Consider the following 25,191-nt stretch of genomic DNA (forward strand, 5'->3'; position numbering starts at 1 on the left):
AGTACATCGCGATTGAATGAGACTTTCTGGGTAGAAACTTCAAATGATGCTATCTTTTCCCCAATCCCATATATTAAGGAAAATAAAAAGGAACATGAAACAAAAGTGGCGGACTCTGACAATGTTGCCTCTCTCTCTCTCTCTCTCTCTCTCTTATTTCGTTCATTTTTGACCACGCGTTCACTAATTTTGGGGATCCTACTATCATCTATCTTCATTTACTTTGATGCGTCTTTCTGGCATTCAATTGCAGAATCTGATAAATGTAACCACAATAAAACTTTAATGAAAATAAATTTTCAATTCAGAAAAGGATAACTTGAGGCCCCATGTCGTTCACGTTAAAGGACTCTGAAAAAGGTTGTCCTTCTTAGAGCACAAAATTGTTAGTTTTTTTTTTAATTTAAAATATGAAAGGCTATATACTCTTATGCGTCAGAAACTATATTTATATAATATATTTGTACAAATTTTTATACAATAAATGAGATAATAATATATTTGCACAAGGACCGGTACCCCCCTCTCCCATCTTCCCTTCCCTGCTGTTAATAAAGTCATTTTCCTTTGTGTATTGAATAAAATTTAAAATATGTTAAAAATTGCAAAAAAAAAGTACATTAATATTGTTTTTTAAGCAACTTTTTATTTTTATTTATTAACTAATATTTTTAAAATACCAGTTAACAACTGTCTAAATAAATGTTATTAAAATATTTTAGGAAGTGAATTATATTATACATATTACGTGCAGACCTAGAAGACGTGAGAGAGAGGGTGTACATATTTTGATATGGATTTGATTATATTATATAGGGGGCAAATACAGACCATAGGTATATATCAAAGGGGAAAAAGCATAAAAATATTACACGTACAAATGACAACGACCGCTATATATTCTTCAAACAAGTTGATTATTTTGAAGATGATTAAATTTCATTTATTATTGAATGGCGAGTTGGGGCCCTTGCAAATAATAATAATACATATATAAAAAAAAGCCAACGCTTTGGTTCCTGTTTAGTTTTTAGTTTCGATTGTTGCAGCGAACATACATGTTGTTCAACTGATTCAGCAATTTAGCATAGATGAATTACAAGCACAAGAAAGATGTTACAGGAAAGCAATCATCTAAAAGTAGAATATAGGCTTACATGATAAATATCATGATCTACCCTTCTACATCTTTTAGCAGAGGACGACTGTGAAAGATTCCCTCAGCTTTTATTCTTGACACATTTTTATTTTTTCCAACTATTAATTTATAAATAATTGGTTATGTCCGGGGTCAAATCTAATGGAAATACAAGTTCGATCACACTCACATATTTCTTCGTTAATCTTTTGCCACGAATATCGCTGATTAATGGTATATACATATATATAGTTTGATGGGTTTACCGTGAAAACAGTCATTTCTCTTTATGAACATAAAATTGGATATTACATATGCACGTATTTGTATTCGTTTCTTCATACGTTTAGGAAAGCTAAATATGGCTGTTCTCTTTTTATTATGCAATTCAACCACCATAACTCTAATTTGATTGCTTGCCCACCTCATTATTCCCCCTCAAACAAAAAATATATATTTTTGACACTACTAGTATTTATATATTTCAATTGCATTACGTATTTAATAACAATAAATTAAAATTAATTAACATGTACATGGGGCCTTATCCTCATTATATCCTTTCTCCGTTTCACACTGCAAACGAAAACCACAACTCTGGCATACTTTGACCATTGGAGGGTGGCATCACCCCCTTAGCTAGCTCCCATGTCTACCCCACTCTGATATTTTTCAGATGAAACCGCAAGCAGAAACAGCCTCTCTTTTTAGAGAAGGAAAAGGCTAGAGAACCATCCTTTTCACACACAAAACACTTGTCTTTTTTCTATTTCACTTGTGAAACCCTAATACTATAGATCCCCCTCTCAAATCTCAAGTAACCCAAAATCACAAACAACCCAAATACACTGATCACACCTTCTCTTTCTCTCTGCAAACTCCCACTATTAAATACACGACCACATATGTAAATAAATATCCGTGGGGTGGTTCTACCCCTCGTTTACGTATATCCATATAACCTTTTGCTCAAAGACAAATTAAGTAAAAGCAAGGGAAACGAGCACACACTGTACGGTTTTGTGCAGATCGCAGCCTTGAAGACGTGGGTGTTGGTACACTTTAGCTTTTTCTTCCATAACCACACACACACACTCTATTGTCCCATACCCATACCTCATTCTCTTAAATATGAGGTGTGTGTAAGTAAGCAAATCTCTCTGCTCCTCTCTCCCTCACGTCTTTCCATTTTCTGCTCTCATGGATTCCACCAACAGTGGGAGTATGCAATCATCCAGCACTGCCGGCGATGAGGAGTACGATTCACGCGCCGAATCAACAATCTCTGCTTTCTTAAACAACAACAATAACCCTCCTCCACCTCCACCTCCACCACAACCACAACCACCACCACAACAACACGTTACTCCCTTCACTACAAACCCATCACAGCATCACCACATGTTCGACCCTTTATCCAATTACTTGGATCCGACACAAAGATCGGTTCTAAACCTCGACTCGGTGTGGTCCAAGGTTGTTAGATCCGAACCCAATCAACCCGATCTTGCCGGCTTCATTCCTTCTTCGTCTTCTCCACAGAACCAAGCTTTTGTTTTAAGTCAATTGGGAGGTCAAACACGAGGAAACGTTGGTGCTTTTCCCACCACACATAACTCTCTTCCTCCAGAAACTGCTTCTTCGCGTGGAGGGTTACTTTCGGTGTCAACCTCCAATGACCAAGTTCATAACAACAATAGCAACAACAACATGGTTCGGAACCCGAAGAAGCGTTCAAGAGCTTCTAGGCGTGCACCTACCACTGTGCTTACTACAGACACCACCAATTTCCGAGCCATGGTTCAGGAATTCACTGGCATCCCTGCACCACCCTTCACTTCCTCGCCTTTCCCTAGAACCAGGTTGGATCTCTTTGCTACTTCTTCTTCTTCTTCAGCTGTAAGATCTTTGGACCCTCCAACAACGCCACCACCACCTTATCTTCTTCGCCCTTTTGCACAGAAAGTTCAAGCTCAATCTTCTCCAATTCCACCCTCTTTTCCACCCATGATTGATGCCTTAGCTTCTAATAATAACAATAACTCTTGTTCTTCTAATCCAACTTCCATTAACTACCAACAGCCTATCAACATGCATAACCCAATTCTCAGCTTTCAATCCATCCTCCAAACACCCCCAAAGTACCCTCAACTTGGGAACAATTCTTCTCTTCTTGTTGCCTCGGGTACTGTTGATTCACATCTCAAGATGGGTGTTTTGGAGGAACTAGGATTGAGCCATGCCCATGTTAACACCCACGTTGGTGGTGGTCATCATCAGAACATGGTTCCGTCATCCTCAGATGGAGGAGCATTGTCGAGGGTCAACAACAACAACAACATGCGTAGTCCTTCATTGGACTGGGCCCAGAGAGTTACCAACAACGATGGTGGAGTTTTGAGGTCTCTCGGTGGCACTCTCAACTACAGAAGCAATGTTTCAGATCAGCGAGTGTCAAATGGCAAAGTTAACTACTCCGCCACGCCCTCGGATTTTCATGGAGACAAGGGACAAGACTGTGTTGTTGTTGCTGCTGCAAGAAGCGAAGGTATGGTGGAGTCATGGATTAACTGTTCTTCTGATTAAGAGCTAGCTCAAAAGAACCCTCCAATGGGAAAAGAATATGAAAAAAAAAAGGAGATTCATAGATATAATTTCATACGGTTAAAGCAACTTATGGTAGTAAAACGCTAATGCATGAAAGAGAGAATCTTGGTATCCTCAGCTTAACCATGACCGTCAAATTAATTAAACACTGTTTTTAATGATTTTTTTTCTTTGTTCTTTGGGTCCCTTTAGAATTATGCGGTAAATAAGTAGCATCTACCTTGTGTTTCTCTTTCTCTACTCTTTTTTTTTTTTTCAAAATATTAATTTGTGCTTTTAATCAATATATATATATATATATATATAGCCATATACGAAAAAATCCTAGAGAGGGATCAATGTTTGTTAGATAATTATTTGTGTCTCTGTCTGCTAAACTAGAGCTATACAATGGCACTAGTTTGTTTCATGTTACTGTACATGGATTTTGGTTTTGACTTGTGTGAAGTTATGGTTCAGAGAATGTACAATGTGCAGCATAGATTGAACAACACAGACAAAACTGTATGTATACCCATCTCTTCCTGTTTCTGTGGCACCTTCTATTCTGATTTTACCTCTAATGTTTTCCATTTTGTCTTCTTTCTTCCTCCCTTACCTCTACTCTTCTTCTGCACTTTTTTTTCTTCAATTTTTAACTTGACGCCAATTATAAAATTGTAGATTCTTGGAGTAATTGGTGGCAAGATTTGGGGGGATGGTAAGCCGCCGAAAAATCAAAGATATGTACATTTTTTTAAACAATTCAACATTATATATATATATATATACTCACATGTAAAACATTAAACAACTATATTAAGTGTTTACTTCTCTAAAGTTGTAGTACTTTTAGAAAAAGTGTAGGTACATTTTTAAAAACCCCTTTAAAACGTTTAAAAATAATTATTTTGGAACGAGTACTGAATCAAAACACATCCGTATACGTATCTAATATACACATGTGGCTCCATACATTAACATCTTTATATACTGTGAAAAGATATTTTATTCTGATTTAAATTTAAAAATTTTTATACTTAATTTAAATTTAATAAATTTTAATTTATTACTTTATTGGCCATCAAATTTAAGTTAAATAAAAGGTTTAAATTGAGTATAAATTTTATATCGATATAAAAAATATTTTTTTATATATATTTATATTATTTTTTCAAATAAAATGTAAACTATTCTTTACTAGTGAGTTTTGGGTATATCATATAGGTATTATTGTATTTAATAAGATTCAATTAAACAGATAAAGTTTTAAAAAATTAAATTTAAAAAAAGTTAAATGTAAGGGAACTGTTACATGGTATTATAAAAATAATAGTTTCTAAAAATAATCTCGTTTAAAAATATAAAGTAACTTTTGAAATGTAAAGGTAGGATTTTAATAAACTATAAATACTATGCTATGTATCTCAAATAGATGATAAATGGCTCAATGTTATTTTATTAACTTTAATAATTTATCCCAAGTGATTGTTTGTTGCATCTTAAAAATTTAAGCAAATAAATTATCAAAATTACACACTTCTTGTTATATACTACAAGATAAAATAATAAAAAATGTTGGTCATGTGATCATAATTAAAGGGAGCCATTTATACTTACACTTCTACTTTTGGAAAAAGAAACTCAACATTGCAAAAACACAAAAATTTAAGCATGTTGATTCACGAAAGAAATGTTATTTTTAGTGAATACTATATTATCTTATTATATTTCTTATCAATTATCCTAATGTTTTATTACAAAAAGTACTCACGTATGTTTAATATTTTGAAAATATATAAAAAGAATATTTGACACTTTTTTGTATAATAAGAATTAGTAAGATGTTGTAGAAAAATTTAAAAGTAAGTATATTGTTTAAAATCTTACAAACTTCTGTTCTAAAATTATTGATTAAAGAATTAGTAAATATTTTTTAAATTTATGTTATAAGGTATATTAAAAATTACAGTGAAAGTCTATTAATGTTATTTTTTAACTCGTTAATTAACATTTATAAAGTACTGATTAATATTTATGGTTCTTAAAACTATTTTTATTTGTCTATTCACTAGTATTGATATTTTTTTAACTTATATTCTTTATTAATTCTAAGGTAATAATAAATGTTCTTATATTAAGAAATATATATATATGTATGTATAATAGGAAGTTTCAAAATAAATTTTATTAAAAATATCAATAATTTTTTTAATCTGTATATTTTTTACTCAATAGATTTAAATAAATAACAGTTGAGATAATATTTATTTTTTAAATTTTTTATTGAATTTAAAGAATATTTTATATATGTATGTGCGTGAAATAAGCACACCGTTTATAGTAGTTAAAGAATGCGTAGCCATTATGTGCCAAAATAAAATGCTGATGTGTTCAGCTGAACCAATGATCAAGATATTTAAATTAAAATATTATTAGCTGAAAAATGATAATTTAAAAAGTGCCCATTGATTTAGCTCTCCATCACTTTTTGTCTTTTTTCGATTTTGCACCATAAGCTTATTAGTCTGAAGGAAAGAGAAATGAAAAGTGGCACGCGTGCATGTTCTATTACCCTCATGAATGAGACTTTTTAGCTTCATGGATTTAATGCATGTGGGATCTGCAAAGCCTATAATATGGTTTAAAATTAATACATAATAAATATAAAATATTTTTAAAATTCTAACATGCCCTTTAAAATTCTGGTTATATTTTTTGCAAAAAATAGAAGTACAAATTGTAGGTTGAAACCACTCAATGGAATGAGACTTTGATGGCGTGGTTGAGTAGTTCATGTTTATAGAGTTTGTTCGAGTCCATGAGTTAGGACCTTAATATCATTAGTTAGAATAATATAGAGTTAAAAAATTGATTATAATTTTAATGCAGGGATTCAAATTTGAAAGTTGAATTGTAGAAAATTCAAAGTCAAAGGCGATTTGGGATAGTTGCCATGACCTGACTCTACACAGGGTCCTTATTCGCCGAGCCAAGACAGAACATATGGGATTGGGAAATTTCAAAGAATCAAAGAAAATAATTCACAATCGTATTTCGAAAACCAGCGTTCATATTTCGAACAGAAGAAAGGCCAAATATCAGCAATGAGGGGTGAAAATATCATGCTATGTTAACAAAATAATGGTATTTGATTTCTTTTTCCCCTAGCTATTCCAGCTGCCTATGTTAACATTGATCTAGGTACGTTCTTTTATATACTTTAATTCACAAATATTTGATTTTGTGGTAGTGGGATATTGCCTTCCCTCCACGTTCAAAGTCCCAAATTTCACTTCTGTATCCTCGTTGGAGGTATACAGTGTAGCTACCAATAAAGATATAAAGATGCGTTAGTAACATATTAAATGGTATATAAGTATCATAACTTCATTTTAAAATTACTTAAGATATTTTCAATAAAAAGTATCTTAAATTTGTAACTCAAATATTCTCTTTTACTACTAGATTGGCTTCATATACTACATCATAATACTTTTTTTTAAATAATAATATATTAATTTTTATAGTTTTTGAAGAAAATACTAAAACATTTTTGTAGTTTTTGTTATTTTATTTTATAGAATATTCAACTTTCATAATTTTATAATTTAACAATTTGTTTATAAAAAAGAACAAGTATGCTCTTTATAATTTTGTTCTAGCTCAAAAAGTGAACAAGTATAAATAAATATATATATATATATATATATGTAACTTTAATTAAATTTGAAGCATATTATGATATTGGCATGTTAAAATTTAAGCTCCGTACACTCTTTCTTATATACACACTTTAGTGGACACCATATTTAAAGGGCGTAGAGCTACTCGTGCCCAAATTAAGTAAGGGCTTCAAGCTGCCATCGTCTACCCCACTCTTCATATAGCACATTTAAATCGATCAGAGCGATAAACCAATATTTAGGTCTTGAAAGAGAGAATAAGCAAGAGGTGAATTCCATCTTTTTGTCTAACATCATTGTGACAAAAGAAGCCCTTAGAATGTTAACTCATGCATTGCAGCCACTCATATAATGTTCAATTATGAAAATTTCTGAATCATTTGCCTAGAAAGAAAGAAAAAAATAATTGAAATCATGGAAAGGTCCTATGCTTGAAACACTCCTCGGCTGTGAAGTTAAAGTGGCTTGTCTTTGCATGAAAAGGCTGGCTGGGGATATTATCCATCCAAAAGTTAGTAATCTTTTTCATTCCATTGATTGATATATGATGATCTTTTTCATTTCACCTTTGGGTTTAAAATTAGAATGACGAGACAAGAGAGGGAGATACATCAAAATGGGATGGCATTCAAAAAAATTTGAATCTTTTTTTGCAAAAGTGAGACACATGAATCATAGAAAACCATGGGGGTTTACTTTTATAAAAGGGGTACTTTCTTTTACATTAAATAAACTCAAAAGACTTTATGAAAATTTAAATAAAACTCAAATGATTAGGCATCGGATTTTGGGAGATATGTTAGGGGCAGGCCTTGTGTTAGATTTGATGCCGTGACCTTTGACATTTCATTTAGGGCCCATGCCAATGAACAAACCTTTCACTTGCTATTTAGCAATGATGGCTTTTCTCATCACACTCTCTGCACCATTCAGGAATTTTCTAAGGCTCAAACAGCGAGCCAAACGCGCGCAAACACACAGTGCCCTACAATTTTGAGCCTAATAAACTCAAAAAGATGAACAGCTTTTGGCATCCTCACGAATAAGGCTACACTGTTTTTCCCTCTTCATTTGAATGCATTATTTCACAGGAAAAAAGCATCAATTCAAGTACCTTATGCCGGAAAAAGACAAACCACACCATATAATTTAAATTACATTGAACATGATGTCTTGTCCCGCAAATCTAATTTTAGATTTCCTTACTCTTGATTCCAAGCATTAACCAAGGAATTAACACCTTTCGATCCCTACGATTACGGTATATGCGCGCAACTGTGCTGTGTTACACTATGCCGTTCATTTACTAATCTATTCCTTTCTTCATCACCCACGCTATATATTCATATTTATATGCGTAACGCATACTATATACTAAAACATTATCCCTCCGTTGCATTATCCTCGCTGTGTCCACTAATATTTGTTGAAAATATTAAAATTATTTTATTCAAAATGTTAAGATGAAAATAAACTCTTATTATTTTTTATTCATCAAATAATTCTACTAACTTAATTACTAAAAAATAGATTAAAAGATGCTCTGTGTACTAATTTTTAATCCCTTTTTTCTTTGTTCCCTTCAAAATTCTTACAAGACAGATAGCATATGTCCAATCCAGCCTCTAAAGTTTATTTGATGGATCGAATTTATGCATCGTAGATTTTCATTAATTTTTAGAACATTCCTGAACTAGTTCGCTGTTGATGGATATAAGTTAAAGTAAGATGGCCCCAGTCCCCAGCGGTAAGTTTCATTAATGAAACTGCCCATTTTTAATTAGTAATTAGTCAACGTTTAAATATATTTATTTTTGGCACATGCACTGATGCACAAGGTCAGGACCACCGTCAAATTACAGTTGCATCAATGTGAACTATACACGAGTTGCAATGTACAAACCTATTGTATTTGTATCTGTATACGAAAAATATTAACAATACATTTTTTAATATACTTTTTATTATTAATTAAAATTGATCTCTAGTGGAGTTTAAAACATTATATTGAAAGTTAGCGGTTTCTAAATAATTTCTTAAACGTAATCTGGAAAAGTTAATTTGAAGTCAAGGAGATTAGTTGTAGTTGTTATTAGCTACTTAGATTTTTCGTGTTATCTTTTGTCCGAGTAAGTGGGTCAGATGTGATTTTCATGAACCGTACTGTGTCTGCCACTATTGTTATTTTCAGTAACCCCAGCCATTGAAATAATGGTGTTCCATGCCATTCGCCTTCATTTGTTACAATATTTCAACCTAAAGAAAGAACGTGAATGCAAGGTATCGATCGAGTATTTGAGCTATGCTGGCATGGATCTTACTTTACAGATTTACAATATTGCGTGGCTTGCGCAGACTATGATGCCCGACCAAATGCATGTAAAATCCACCAACATAAAGATATTTCAAGGATCCGTTTTGCTTTCTCTCCTTTCCATTGCTGCATATGAAAATTTATGGTTAATCGACCTCAACCTTGGCTAATTCTTTCCGTGTATATAAAAGAGTAAGAGATTAACAACACACTATTTATAAATTATATACTGATATTATAATTAATATTTTAAATAACTAATAACGAAAATATATATTATACAATTTTTTTGTTCAAATTATATTTACTTTGTTTGTTCATTGGCACATCGATTGTGTGGCAAGGTCTTTGGACCGGTTGGAGCAACTTGCGGCCTATATAGTAGATACTCTTCAGGCAAACCTCGTTCAAATGAATTTGTACATAAATGTTAGCAAAATTTACGAGCTAACTCAATTTGGTCTGTAAATTTGTGAAAAAAATATATTTACTTGCATAAAATAAGAAAAATCTTTATAAATAAATTGAATGATTTAAAAGTAAAGATGGCAAATTTTTATAAAGATAATTGTATTGTGCCTTTTTTTATGCTATTGTTTTGGAACCCCAATATCGTTATTATTTATAAAATAAAAAAAACACATTGTCATGGCCCACGTCTCACGTCTCTCCAACTCTAAAAATGTTTGTCTCGATTGTAGATGGATGGTTGACTCAAAAACAAACAGTTTTAAATAGTGATTATTCTTGTTTGGCTTAAGAACTGGTTGATTGTGTATTAGTTGATTTGATACGTGGCATGAAAGTATTTCATATATTTTATTAAATATTTTTAATTATTTTAGAAATATGTATTGAATGACTTTTATATGTTTAATATAATAAATAAATCCTCAATAAAAATTTTACACTTTTAAAATTTTTGTAAATATAAATAAACGAGTTTAATTTTAATGCACTGTTAATGTAAAACTTTATATACTGTCAACTTGTTAAAATACACCATAGAGAACTTACTATGAAAAATTATCTTAATAATATATATGTTTTCATTTGATGAGCGATGTTAAAACTATGAATGTCACGAATGAGGTATTAATTTGGATTGGGGTAGACTCATAATAGATAAAATATAATTTAACTTGTTGGCCGAATTGTGGAAGATAAATTGTTGGTCTAATTAATTAATTTTTACTGTTATGGGTACTTTTACATGCCATTATTTTACGAATTTTGAGTGATATATAATTATCAGGGTGACGGAGTACTTGATACTTGATCTTCATTTTTCTGCCAAAAAAGTAATTAATATTATATCATGACAGCATTATAGGGTTGATGAACTATTTTAACCGATCTCTTTTTGGATTAGGTAAAGACACCCATAGAAAAACGAAATTTAAAGAATAAAGTGCAAAAAGCTTCTAATGAGAGACGGTGTTGCAATGAAAACACTCTATGCATAGAGGCTTTGACATTGAGATTGAAACAAAAGAAAGGGTTTTGTGTGTGGGCCACGTCTGTAGCCTACGGTCCTTTTCTTCATCATGTTCCCTCCCTTCCCATCATACCCATTCCCGAATGCCACAGCCCATATTAACAACATCATAACCCACTCCTTTTTGTGGGGCCATATTTTTAAGTTTTTATTTATGGAAAAATAAATAAATAAACTTCTTAAAGATTCTTTACATACGTTTTTGGACAAACTCATGTTTTTAGATTACTACCAAACATAAACTGAAAATTTTGAAATTTGGTGTGATTAACATAGGGAAAGTCTCCTTCATCATTACCCGTGTAATTTGGCAAGGAATGGAAACACGTATCCGTATTCATTTTCAAAATATCTACCAAAGAAGTTTGTTTGTCCAACATCTAGAAGAAAGCATAATGGCTAAACAAAAATAACTATTTATCACAACAATACATGCAAGAAAAAAAATCAACCAGAGAGGATTATTAAAAAGTTGTAGCCCCTGAGAAGTCCCAGTGCTCCTTGTGTGAGTTAATCTCAAAATAAAGAAAAGGGGCCAGAATGAACCTATACGGGATCAAAAGGCCCAAAAAATGGGTGGTCACAACCAAATAATTTATGGTTAGTGGGCCTGGTTTGGTCCAAACCTCGGTTAGAATTATAAATAATTAATATATAAAGGTGCCACTTGTCAAACATGGGGTGGTGGCGCAGTTGGCTAGCGCGTAGGTCTCATAGCTTCTGAGTTATCCTGAGGTCGAGAGTTCGAGCCTCTCTCACCCCATTCAACTTTTAACTGAGTTTCTTTTCTTATTTTATTTTTATGAATCCATAGTCAATGTGTGGGTTGGTTTGTCTTTCCCAGGCCGTGGAATTTCCAACAAACGCCAATGGTCTTCACACTTAACATATTTTCAAATGGAATCAGTTACAAACACAATAAAGCAATTAACGTCCAATACTATATACATTTTTATGTCCAATTTGCCATGTGACACACATGTGCCATCGACTTAGAACAGGATCTCAGGGACATTATTAATTTCATTTTGTTTCTTACCAAACATGAGTTTGGTCATGGAAATGCTGATGGCCTACATTTTTTTTTCCATTTCAAGTCACGAGTGAAGATTGGACTTGTCATTATCTAGTTTTCCAAGTTCAAATTGAATTTTTTTTTCCCTTTTGTTTTTATTGGTCCGGTTTTATTATTAGTTTTATGTTAGATATGGCTACAATGTATTTACTCCCTTTCAACTTTTCATCCAAATAATCAATCAACTGCGTTTTGTCTAAGCATTAACTTAAAATAATACCATTTGGACTTTGTTACCAGCGTCTCACATATGGGGTAAATGGTGCTCTGGATTGTTTGGAATAGACCAACCCCACCCAAAATCCAAGACACGAACACTAATGTTACTAACCAAAATGTGTACCTACTTATATATCTCCAAACCAACTAATAAAAGTGTGAAAGGGGAGGGGGGGGGGGGGTAAAATTTTGTATTTTGCCCTTTCAATTTTGAAAATGGCTGAGCATGATTAAGCGACAAACATTATTGATGTTGCATTTGCTTAGTTAGCTTGTGTTCCATCAACCGAATAAGTTATCGAACATTTTTTTTTCTCTTTTCATTACTTTGTTCTATTCTAGTCCTCTCCTCTAAGATTGCTGATTTTATTTTACGATTTTTCGGGGCAGAAATGGCTAATTTTCGAAACAATGATAATCCAACCAGCGAAGGGTTTGGGGCCACTATGTTATCGACTTTTTGTGACTTCATAAAAAAAGCGAAAATGCGGTGTAATTATTGGCTTCGTCCCTCTCACATAGGTTGTCGTTCCTTTCTTTCGTTGCTTCATTATTGTCTTATCATATATGTTTCCTCCACGAGTAATTATAAATCCTTTTATAAGTTATTATTTAGAAACATATTAAACAAACATTTAAATAAATTTTATATTCCACCACAGAACACATAAATAAGTAGTTCTAATTTAATACTTGATCTCTTAAATTAAACACCCAATTCTGAAATGTCCAGTATTGTATATTGGAGGCTTTTCATTTTGTGGAAAATCTTCCCCTACCGTCCGACCCAAGAATTAATAGAGACAGAATTATTGAAATAATCTTTGTTCGCCCATATTCTTAGCCCAAAAGAATAAATTTAAGAAAAAACTAATTCCATTTTGCGAGAGTCTACCGCGAAAGGAATCTCCAATGATTGACCCTTTGTTTCCGCGTCCTATATTTTAGTGTTCATTTCTTTAAAATTGCTCAGCTACATCAGCAGAGCACTATGAACTACCTAGGAGTCTTGGACCAAGCTTGTATCTATATATATTTGCATAATAAACCAAAACACAAAATGCAAAATCTATAGACGGAAGCTTCGCCGACATTGTGGGCTATAACACAATGCTCGTGATGAATCTTCTATTAATCCAACGAGAGTAATAAACAACAGATAATTTAAATGTGTCCTTATAGCACATGACCTTGCAAGTACAGTTTTCAAAATGTTGATCCTTACAAGACAATGTATGTGTGTGTGTATTAGACAAATTTAAGTTAAAAGGAAACTTCGGTACAACTTTGCTTACTAAGGCTTCTTCCACAATCTAGATCAATGGTGTTTCTTTCTGTTCATTTTTTTTTACCCCTTGTAGAAATAAATGATGAACGATTATCCGATCTGTAGCAATTGTCCTATACATTGGGATCAGGGAACTGCATGAAAGCAAATAGAGCATCATCCTTATGGATATTGCTATAATTTTCTTTTCTCAACTTGGAAATTTCATTTATAATAAATAAAATCATGTTGGGGATGTCAGATGTGTACTGGTTCCCAAGTCAAATCAAAGCATATCTTAATGTAATAAAAACAAAAAAACTTCACTAGTTTAATCATTAAAAAAGGGGGAGAAAATGCTTGATTCAATATTCTCCTACAGTGGGTGTGGATACCATTCAATTCACATACATTTTAGGACATTAGAAGGCAATTGAATATTGCTGTTTCTAATTAATTAGTTTGGGTTTTTTGTACAATAATTAGTATAGAGGGACCGCTATCAAAGTCAAATAATTAGCAAAACCGAGTGAAAAGTGAGAAGGGCAATTTTCTACGAGAAAGAATGAAGAATCTTGCTTTAAATAAAAGACCATTTTCAACAATGCTATTAATTATGAAATTTTAGTTATAGGATAAAGAGACATTTTTAAATTGTTCTTTTAAGGTTATATTTAAGAGTTGAGTTTAGGAGAAGAGGGAAGGAAAGATTCGGATTGTCTTTAGTTTACATGAGAACTGGATCTCTAATTTATTTTTTATTTAAACGATTCTAATTTACTTAAGTAAAAATGAATTAATTTTATTTAAAACTGTCACAAAATTGTTTAAGCCAATTTTTATAAAATAAACAGTTTAAGCAAAAAAAAAATCTTAAACAAAAAATGACTTAAGCAAAAAAATAGACAAAAAGCTTTAATTTTTACTTAATATTTTCTTCTTCTTCTTTCTAAACCTAACATTTTCTTCCTCAAACTCCATATTCAACCTCTTTTACCTCCATATTCAACCTTCTTCTTTTTCTTATACCTAACTCATAACTCTCTTTTCCTCATAAATCTCTTTTCCTTTAACCTCATACCCAACTCCTTTCTTCCTCTTTTCATTCTCATCCCACCGGATACTTATCACTCCTTCTTTTCTCTATATTCAACTCTTCACTTTTCTTTTCCTTCACTGCCAAAATTTTTTACACAAAATTAGCTTAAGCTAATTTTTTTGGTTTAAGCAAATTATGCATATTTGCTTAAACAAATTATTTTAACTTAAGCTAATTTTTTTGACTTAAGCGAATTGTGCATATTTGTTTAAGCGAAATATTTTAGCTTAAGCAGATTTTGTCTCTAGTTTAAATTGTTTTAGGGTTAAAATGTCTCTATTTTAGTTATAGGATAAAGAGACATTTTTAAATTATTTTTTTAAGGTTATATTTGAGAGTTTAGTTTAGGAGAAGAGGGGAGGGAAGATCCAGATTGTCTCTAGTTTACATGAGAATTGGATATCTAATTTATTTTTCGCTTAAGCGATTCTAATTTACTTAAGTAAAAATAAATTAATTTTACTTAAAACTGCGACAAAATGGCTTAAACCAATTTTTATAAAACAAACAGCTTAAGCAAAAAAAAAATCTTAAACAAAAAATGGCTTAAGCAAAAATGATGACTTCAACAAAAAAATAGACAAAGAGCTTTAATTTTTATTCTAAACCTAACATTTTCCTCCTCAAACTACATATTCAACCCCTTTTACCTCCATATTCAACCTTTTTCTTTTTCTTATACCTAACTCATAACTCTCTTTTCCTCATAACTCTCTTTTTCTTTAACCTCATATCCAACTCTTTTCTTCCTCTTTTCATTCTCACCCCACCTGATACCTATCTCTCCTTCTTTTCTCTATATTCAACTCTTCACTTTTCTTTTCTTCGACTGCTAAAATTTTTTATGCAAAATTAGCTTAAGCTATTTTTTTTGGCTTAAACAAATTATGCATATTTGCTTAAACAAATTATTTTAGCTTAAGCTAATTTTTTTTACTTAAGCGAATTGTGCATATTTGTTTAAGTGAAATATTTTAGCTTAAGCAGATTTTGCGTATTTGAAGATATGAAGGTTGGGTGTAGAGAAAAGAGATGACTAATAATGGATGTAAATAAAGAGAGTAGGTGGTATAAGAGTAACTATGGAGAAAGAGGAAAGTAAAGAGTTGAATATAGAGAAGAGAGAGATATAGGTATTGGATGGGGTGAGAATAAGAAGAGGAAGAGAGGAGTTAGGTATGAGGTTGAAGGAAAAGAAAATTATGAGAGAAAAAAGAAGAGTTAGGTATAAGAGAAAGAAGAAGGTTGAATATGAAGGTTAAAGAGGGTCGAATATGAAGTTTGAGGAGGGAATATTAGGTTTAGGATGAAGGAAAAGAGAAGATTAAGTGAAATTAAAGCTTTCTGTCTATTTTTCTTTTAAGCCTATCATTTTCGTTTAAGTTTTTTTTTTTCGCATAAACTGGAGACAATATGGATTCGGGGAGAGGAGGGGAGGGAAAGGGAAGAGTTATGAGGAGTTAACTTTTGTTTGCGAATTGCTTAATTAGGAGGGGAAGGTTTTGAGAGTTTTATCTAAATCCTTCAAAACTCTTCTAACGTTAGTTTCTTGAATTTTTTCAATATGAGAGTTTTTTTAGGAATTTTCTTTCTCTCACTTTCTCATACTTTTTCACGATTAGGATTATAATTTTTTTTTAAATATTAATTTTAAAATAATACCATTTATATAATTAAACTTTCTATCAATTTGTTCTCTCAATATTCAATATCCAAATAAGAAAAAAGTTTAATCTTCTTTTCCCTCTCTCCTTCTCTCCTTTTTTTTCTCTCTAAATTTCTAAACAAAGTTTAAAAGTATTTTTAATAGTTTAATATTTTAAATACGGTATAAATTTAAAATAGTTTAAATAATAAAACTGATCAATTATACAGTATTATTCAGACAGAAAAAACAGGTAAAAAAGAAAGAGTGATGAGTGGCACAGAAATAAAAGTTGATTCACAGACTTGTCTAGTGGCATAGTCCACAATGGAAGACGAAAGCAAGTAGATCTCATCGCATCCCAGGATGCAATATAAAATTCAATGACACGTATGTTGTTTAGTGTCGGTCCCAAAACCTTTTGAATTTCGATCTGTTTTTATTGGGTCACTTTCCACTTTGATTCCATTCTTTGCATCACCTACTTTTCTTCCGTTTTCTTCCTCATTCAGTTTGTGTTTAGATGAATATATATTTCAGTATGTCTTGTTATTATTAATTAACATGTTATAATACTTTTATTATATATTTTAATGACTTACTTGGTTTTTACTGTTGAGCACTTGAAAATTCATAACATATTAATAACTCTTTTTATTAATATCACGTACTGTTAATTCTTTATTTTTAACTCACTGATTTTATCGTAGGTCATTATCTTTATCTTCTTAAATTAGATAATAATTTTAAAAAAATAATTTTAAATTATTGTTAATATAAAAATACAAATTTATATTGCCAGTATATTTAAATTAAATTTTAATTTAAAATAGATTAACGAGTTCTGAAATTTATTTTTTTATATTTAATAATAATTAAAATACATCAGCGCAAGGAATTTTTTATATAAAATTAATATATATTAAAATGTTATATTTTAAAAAAATTTACAAAAATTTAAAATTCGTACGAAAAGTTATGAAACTTCATAAATCATCAATAACAGGTTTAAAAAAATAAAAAATTATAATAAAGTAAAAAAATTAACGAAATTTTTTTAAATAAAATTATCAATTAGAATTTTATAAAAAATAAATATTTTTTAAAAATACTAAAAAAACGTTATTGATAATTTTCTCAAAACACTATATTTTAGTAATTATATATATATATATATAAACGCCTAACCAAAATTTTATGAATTTTACAATAAACAAAATGTTTACGGTATATTTTGAACATGATCTTTTAGAATACCCTTTTTTTTTATTTGGTGAAAGTCATGTGTGCTTGATTAAATTATGGGTATCTCATTTTACTCGGTAGGTCTTGTCCATCTAGCAATAAAACAATGTATTAGAAATAATATATTAAAATTTATGTTAATGATGTTTTTTTAAAATAATTGATGTTTAAAATTTTGCATAAGGGGTAAGGAAGTCATCATCGTAGAATTTAAGAAAACATGTTTATTGGCTATTTTAAATTATATTCCTATTAATATTTTCTCATTTCAATTAATCAAGATTAAATTTGCATGAGAAGAAGTTGTGTATATTTATTTATCTCATTACACGTTTGATTAGTTATTTGATTGTTAATTTTTTATTTATAAAGGGAACAAATGTAAAGTTTAAGAATGCACGACCAGACAAAAAAAAAATCATTATATTAAGAGTCTAATATCTAAACATATTATTAATATAAAATTTTTATACTGTCAATTAATTAAAAATGTTTACATTTAAAGTAATTGCCATAAAAATAATTATGTGACATGTAATGTATCAAATAAAAGTTCCTGCATTATTATATTTAATTGAAGGTGCAAATAAAATAAATATTAAATAATTTTGTTGTTAATAAAGCTTAATTTTAACATTCAATATTATAATTTTTTTATTAAAAAATAACACATTTATTAGTTTAAAGTTATAAAAAAGTATTAAATAATTTTTAATAATTTTTTTAGTACCAGTTGTTAAAATTTAACCTTAAAAATTGAAATTTTTATTTTTCTAAATAAATATATATACATATTTATTATCTTAAAAATATAGAAGATATTTTATAATTTTTGTATTTAGTAATTAGAATAATTTATAATCATAAAAATTGAAAATTTTGAAATTATTTATATATTATATGCTATTAAAAATATAATTTCTAATATTATCATTATATACGGTGTAATAAAAGTTTACTGTGCCAGTTTCTATTAAATTATTCTTGAAGAATAATATTTTTAGAAATTATTCTTGTCTTCGATCGTCTTGTATTAAGAATATAATTTAACTTGTGAGATTCTCGTGTATTATATGACAGTTATTAAAGCTATAGATATATATATATTTTTCTAAAATCATGAAATTTTATAAATTTTCTAATTTTTTTTATGGATAGATATTTTATTGTGTTAAATTAAATAAGCTAAAGAGATACGTTTTTAAACTTTATAAATAAACTTTAAGATATTTAAATTAAGGTTGAATTAAAAAATAAATACTCAATATAGAAGAAATGATAAGATAAAATAATAAAAGAACAAGTTATAAAAACACTATAGTTTAAGAATCAAGAGTCACGTCTAATATACAAAAAGCAACTTTTTATTTATAAATTTTATCTCCAAATATTATTTTATCTCCAATTGTTTTGAAGTAATTTGCTAGAAATTACTTAAAAGCAATTGAAGTACACTCCGTCAACATTCTAGGAGCCTACCCTTTATTTTGTCTCTTAGTTACCAAACTCGTTGAAATGATTGACCAACGAAAGTCATTATATGATCTCAATGAACACTGCAGCTAAGCAGGACTTCATACTCCATTCCAATGTCAAATTGATATCCACAAAGCACCGCTCAAAATAAAATATTAATTTTACTGATATGCTCTTAAGAAAATCATTTTATTCAAATTATTAAAAAGTTAATGTTATATAAATATTTTTTTTAATGCACACATAAAAAGGACAAAAAAAAAAAGAAAGGGAAAACCGCGTAGGTGGTTGAGTATGCACTACACTATCTACATTGGCCATGTGATGGGTCTCACTCTTCCCACTTTGGAAATAAATACTCCATTTCCTATGCTTTTCTCTGCCGTGGCCCATTTACGCTACCATTCCATAATAACTCAAATGGCATCACCCTCTCTCTTTTTCTCTTCCCACATTCATACATAAATTCGCGGGTTAGGGTAAGGCCCAATCCCTGTTAGTTCTCTCAGAACTACTTGGTTCGGTTTCACAAATGGCTCCACTCCCCTACGCTGCTTCCATAAAGCTCCTCCTTTTCTCTCTTCTTTTGTTCTTATTCCTCTCTCTTTGCTTCTCCCAACCTCAACCTCAGACCAAAACCTTGTCTACTTTTAGTGTCAGCAGAAGAAGAGTGTCGGAATTGGAAGCCGAAAAACAAGAGAAAAAGAAATCCACCAAGTTAATCAAGCCCACCAACCTTTCTCTCAAAAACCAAACCAAAATAGCCACCAAAAACCAAACCAAACCCACCCTCACCGACACCGTCAAGAAACTCAACACCACCACCCTCAAAACCAAGAAGCTGAATTCCACTTCCATAAAAAAATCATTGGATCTCGCGAAGAACAAAACGACAAAACCCACCGCCACCAGCGACAAGGGAACCAATAAAACTGAATCCGACAATAAACAGAGTAAAAAGGGTAACAAGAAACAAGCACCGCCTAGTTGGGTGTCGGAAGAAGAGGACGATGATTTGGTTTCGGAGTTTAAGGATCTACCCATCAGGTTCCAGCAAACACTCATTCCAGACCTGGAACGAATCTCCATTACCTCCAAAGCTTACATCACAAAAGCCAACAAAGAGATCACAAAAGGGTTCAAACCCTACGTGGGAAACAAATACGCACCCACCCTTGCCACCTTCCTCTCTTGCGCATTCGTTCTTATCCCTTTGCTTTTGGTCTCTCTCCTTTTCAATAGAATCAAAGCTTATTTCTCTCTCCAGAAGCTCTTGATATTCATCCAAGCCTATCTCTCTATCTACTTCTCCATTCTCTGTCTCTCTTCTTTCATCACTGGTCTTGAACCTCTCAGGTTTTTCTACTCTACTTCGCGGTCCACGTATTTGTGTTTGCAGGTTCTTCAAACCCTTGCTTATGTCTTCTACCTTCTTCTCCTTCTCATGTATCTCGTTTTGGTCTTCTCCACCGACTCGGGCTTGGGCTCTAAATTCCTGGGCCTGGCCCAAACCTTCGTGGGCTTCGCCGTTGGGTTGCATTACTATATGACGGTGTTCCACAGGGTTGTGTTGCGGCAACCTCCCAAGACCAATTGGAAGATTCACGGGATTTATGCCACGTGTTTTTTCCTAATCTGTGTCCTCGCTAGGGCTGATAGAAGAAAGAAGACTTATTTGGAAGAAGGTGGTGAAGAAGGGAAGAAGAATTGAGTTATATATACACCTAAATTTTTGGTTTTTTCCTTCTTTTTCATTAAATGTTCAAATTATCCAAAGCAACATACCAATATTGTTCTATTGTAATGTAATGCCGTAAGGCTTTGGCTTTTGAGTTTTGGGTCAGCCAGCATTCAGATTCGTTCCATAAATAAAGATGAGTTGATAACATAATCGTACTATTGTATAATGCATCACTCTGAATCATATATATATATACAATGCAACATTATCGAAGTCTCCTACTTTTATCACTAAATTTCCTTTTTAGTGTAGGGTCTATAAGTTTCCCTGTTCAATCCCCTTACAGTTGGTAGTGGTTTATTTGGCATTACATATTTTCAATTTTTGCTAAGATTGAATTTGAAAATTAAAATTATAATTCAGAGTACAGAGTCTTTCTGCTTTCTTGAACATGGTTTTGGATACCATCTTTCTGTGTTTTCGAGTCGGTTCACTTGTTGCCGCGTTGTTTGCTTCTCCCAAGATTAATACACCTTTGTATCGTCAAATAATTCCCTCCCCCGATAATAACACCATGGATTATGCGTCACGGTCCATCGTTTTGACGCAAGTACCTTCGTTTTATATAAATGCACGCAGAACAGTTACATTTTTTTAATTCATTCTTGTCAGTAACAACAATTATTTTATTATGGAATCCCTTAATTTAACAACTCGTCATATTATATATGTTTTTCTCCTTTAAATATATATTCATTTAAATCATATGGTAATATTAATTTTATCTTGTGATTACTTTTCTTAGATAGTAATTTTAGTGAAGCACCGACATGTCGGTGCTGGGTTTTGGCTATTTGGGGTATGGCAAGCTCAACACCACTTCGTATTTCGGATACTTTTTTTTCTTAGTGAGAACAGAGAAATCTCAAACTTTATGGATAGGAAAAAAAAAACAAAGAATGAATATTATAAAAATGTGTGTTGTTTTTGGTTCTAGGAATTCATTAACTTGGTTATCCGGTTAGATGGAAGTCGCTTTCTGTGGAAGTGAGTGTGGTAGACTAGTAGTCACTGTCATGGGGGAAGGGGGTAGGCACCTCCATAACATGAGTCAATTCTAGCGGATTATTGCTGTTTGTTTCTAAAATTTCAAACCTCTCTCTCTCTAATTGTGTTATACATTTGTCACATACTTTATGTGAATAAATAATGCTGCTATAGTTTTTTTGTTTTTCACAAAAGGGATTGATCAGGCCATTATGTTGGACTAAAGTAAATTATTCTTACATAAATAAATTTGAAAAGGAAGAGATAAAATAAATATTATAAAAAATATATATTTTGTGTTTATTTACTTACAATATTATAATATTATGTAATCTTTTGAGTATATTAAATAGTTTGTAATTTTATATTAAAAATTACAAACATAATAAAAATAGTTAAAAATTCGTGAATGTAAAGAGAGACGTCGAATCACGTTTGTGTGTGTGTTTTTTTTGTTTTTTGTTTTATGTGAGTGTGTTTTAAATATAAATGACTTCTCTTTTATTTTTTTACCTAATTCAGCGTGTGATTACCTATATCAAAATATTGTTTTGATACCAAACATGATAACTTCTTTAAATGCGTTTGAATGAATATTCATGTACTTAATTTCAAACTAACTTTCATTTTATAAAATTACTTTAAATCAAAAGCAAATTGGAGATAAATGGTTTTTTTTTAAATGATAAAGCTTGATATGAAAATCGTCACTTAACAAAAAGGTTATATGCTTTTATTTTTGTTTTGTTTTTTTTTAGAAATAGGCTTTATTTGAGTTAAAAGTAAATAGACATAAAAAAAAGGCACATTATACATGTATAGGAGAAAAAAAAAAGAGCAAAAACTCATGTTAATGTGAGTTTAAGTGTATCTATGGAAAAATCAAACATTATCTGTCTCTTGTTTAACTATTAGAATTAGTCTCCTCGTATTTATTCTCCTTAGTCTACATGAACAGTTTTCCTTGGAATTTTGATTTTTTTTCTTCACTCAATTATTTCAAATTCCCAGTGATATTTAATGGTAAAGACATGAGCTTCATCTGAGAGGGTATTGAGCCTTTCATCCGGAAAATGCATTCCTTATGGTGACATAAATTGTTTTAAGATGTTGTTTAGCTGCTGAAGGGATTTGAATCATTTCATGTTAATAAATAATATGATATAGTTATGTTAGAAGAAAGAATACACAATTTTTATCAAGTAAGATCCATTTTGAGTAGCTGTAAGTCTTATTAATTAAGATTGATAATAATAAAAAAATATACAGTTGAAAAGGCATGCAAAAATTGCTTTGGAAGGAGTACTTCCATTTTTATTTGGATATCAAAATTACGTATCAACCTACAAAATAGCAAAAGGAAAACCCAAACAAATGAATAGGGTAAAGAGTCCATCTAGTTAGCATGCCATTAACTCTGGACATTATTGATGGTCTATAATGGACTTGTATAAAAAAAGCCTTTGATGATCTGTGAGTCTAAAATACTTTAAGCCCGTTTGGACTTTGGACCCAGAAAATAAAATTTAAATAGGTATTCCTTCCTGGTTCACTGTTATCTTAACATAAATATTTATACATTATATCAAATTTAAAATGCACGTGTTTTAAAAAAAAATTAATATTAAGATTATGATAATTTCACTCTATCTTAATTTAAATTTTGACATTCCATATTAGTAATGGTAACAAATATTTTTGAATATAGTCTTTTTTTTTTTTTGGTTTACGTAGTTTTAAAGATTTTATTTTTCAATTTAATAAAATAAAATAATTATTAATTAATAAAACAATATTTTATTTTAATTATAAAGTTTATAACTTTAAAAATAATTATATAACTAATATTTTAACCCATGTAATTCTTTACATAGTCACGCAGCACACGACTCACCTCGCGCCATAAGCCAGTACGCTAATCTCAACCCACAAGTTGTAAACAACATATTTGTTTTGTTTTTTTCAAAAGTATAAACAACGTGACATTGCCAACGGTTCAGATTACGGAATTTCTTCAACGCATGTTTAGAGATATATAAATAAATATTAATAAATAAATAATTTTATTAAAAATTTATAATATGTATTATTATATATTATATTTTACAATTGTTAATAAAAAATTGTTTTTTATAAATTTTTAATATATGCCTATAAATATATATTAGAAAATTTATTTTTAAAATATGTTTTGATATTTGTATGCATTTATAAATTATTAATTTTAAATCAATTTAAATTTATTTTTATATTTATCATATTTTTATTACATATTTTGTGCTAAATATATAAAAATAATAAATAAAATTTAGTTTTCACCTTTTAATTAAACTATAAGTAAGAATATAAAACAAAATTATTCAATCTAATTAAAATATTTTAAATAGATTAAATAAAATTTAAAATGTTATTGGAATTGGACTGTAATACATTTTTTATCCAAAGAATGCTCTAGACACAATTGTCTCCAACCCATGCATTTTATCAGTAATTTTAATTTCATTTTAAAAAAAGTTATAACAGCATTTATTGTCTTTAGACATAAAATAAAAAATATATATCAATAAACAAAGTTCTTTTTATTTTATTTTATACACTTTTTACGTTAAAGAAAGATAAAAGGTCCGGGAACCCGACCCGATCATGGACCATCCCGCGGAGAGCGAAACTCAACTAATTTCCTTGCACTCTCTCCTCCCTCACGCACATATTTATCTTCCCAAATCTCTTCCGGTTTTTCCTCAAACACCTTCTCTTCATTCTCCATTCCTAAACCACGTGACTCACTTCTTAACTAAATAGGTAATCCAACCTCATTCTCTTCGCTTCTTCATCTCTTCCCCTATTTCATTTCTGATTTCACTGCTCCGCACTCTAAGCACGCGTTAATTTGAATCTAATTGATGTTTTCTTCTCTTGTTTAGTGGAATGACCGTAACTTCGTTGTAGATATTGATAGTTGCTGAGGACTAGCTTTGACGATAATCCACAACGTTGCCAACACATGTTTGCTCGTACCGAGCTAGAATTTTCTGTTCTACAGGGAAGAATATGCTCTCTTACCATGCTTTGGATGTGATCGAGCATGGTTAATGCTACCGCGCTTTAAAGGTCAGACATCTTTGTTTTCGAGTTTTTCTGCTTCATGACATCTGTGTCTGTGTCTTTGGTTTAATGTCTTCTGTGGTTAAGGTCTACAATGCACATTTAATGGT

At 30.7% G+C, this 25,191-nt stretch overlaps 2 protein-coding genes across 3 annotated transcripts; both read left to right on the forward strand.

Annotated features, from left to right (window-relative positions):
- Window positions 1-1,797: 1,797 nt before the first annotated feature.
- Window positions 1,798-7,002, forward strand: LOC113849340 (rho GTPase-activating protein gacII-like). Of its 2 annotated transcripts, XM_027479194.1 has the most exons (3): window positions 1,985-3,686; window positions 4,205-4,249; window positions 4,409-4,568. In XM_027479194.1, exons 1-2 carry the CDS (start codon window positions 2,339-2,341, stop codon window positions 4,225-4,227), a joined length of 1,371 nt encoding a protein of 456 aa, XP_027334995.1. In that variant the 5' UTR covers window positions 1,985-2,338; the 3' UTR covers window positions 4,228-4,249; window positions 4,409-4,568. The 2 variants fall into 2 exon arrangements, with proteins under 2 accessions (XP_027334996.1, XP_027334995.1); XM_027479195.1 differs by lacking the exons at window positions 4,205-4,249; window positions 4,409-4,568 and adding an exon at window positions 6,617-7,002 and having other exon boundaries at window positions 1,798-3,686.
- A 12,636-nt stretch (window positions 7,003-19,638) lies between these two features.
- LOC113850383 lies at window positions 19,639-21,212 on the forward strand. The gene has a single exon (XM_027480912.1). The coding sequence runs from the start codon at window positions 19,781-19,783 to the stop codon at window positions 20,957-20,959; it is 1,179 nt and encodes a 392-aa protein (XP_027336713.1). The 5' UTR covers window positions 19,639-19,780; the 3' UTR covers window positions 20,960-21,212.
- The last annotated feature ends 3,979 nt before the right edge of the window (window positions 21,213-25,191 follow it).

This window comes from Abrus precatorius, unplaced genomic scaffold (genome assembly GCF_003935025.1).
Source record: "Abrus precatorius isolate BTA unplaced genomic scaffold, Abrus_2018 Scaffold9, whole genome shotgun sequence".
In the NCBI taxonomy this organism is placed as follows: Eukaryota; Viridiplantae; Streptophyta; class Magnoliopsida; order Fabales; family Fabaceae; genus Abrus; species Abrus precatorius.

Bases quoted from the DNA above. Each gene is read 5' to 3' on its own strand.
- LOC113849340 (XM_027479194.1), top strand. From the start codon at position 2,339: ATGGATTCCACCAACAGTGGGAGTATGCAATCATCCAGCACTGCCGGC. The intron at 3,687-4,204 runs GTATGGTGGAGT...GTTATGGTTCAG, and splicing joins TGCTGCTGCAAGAAGCGAAG to AGAATGTACAATGTGCAGCA.
- LOC113850383 (XM_027480912.1), top strand. From the start codon at position 19,781: ATGGCTCCACTCCCCTACGCTGCTTCCATAAAGCTCCTCCTTTTCTCT.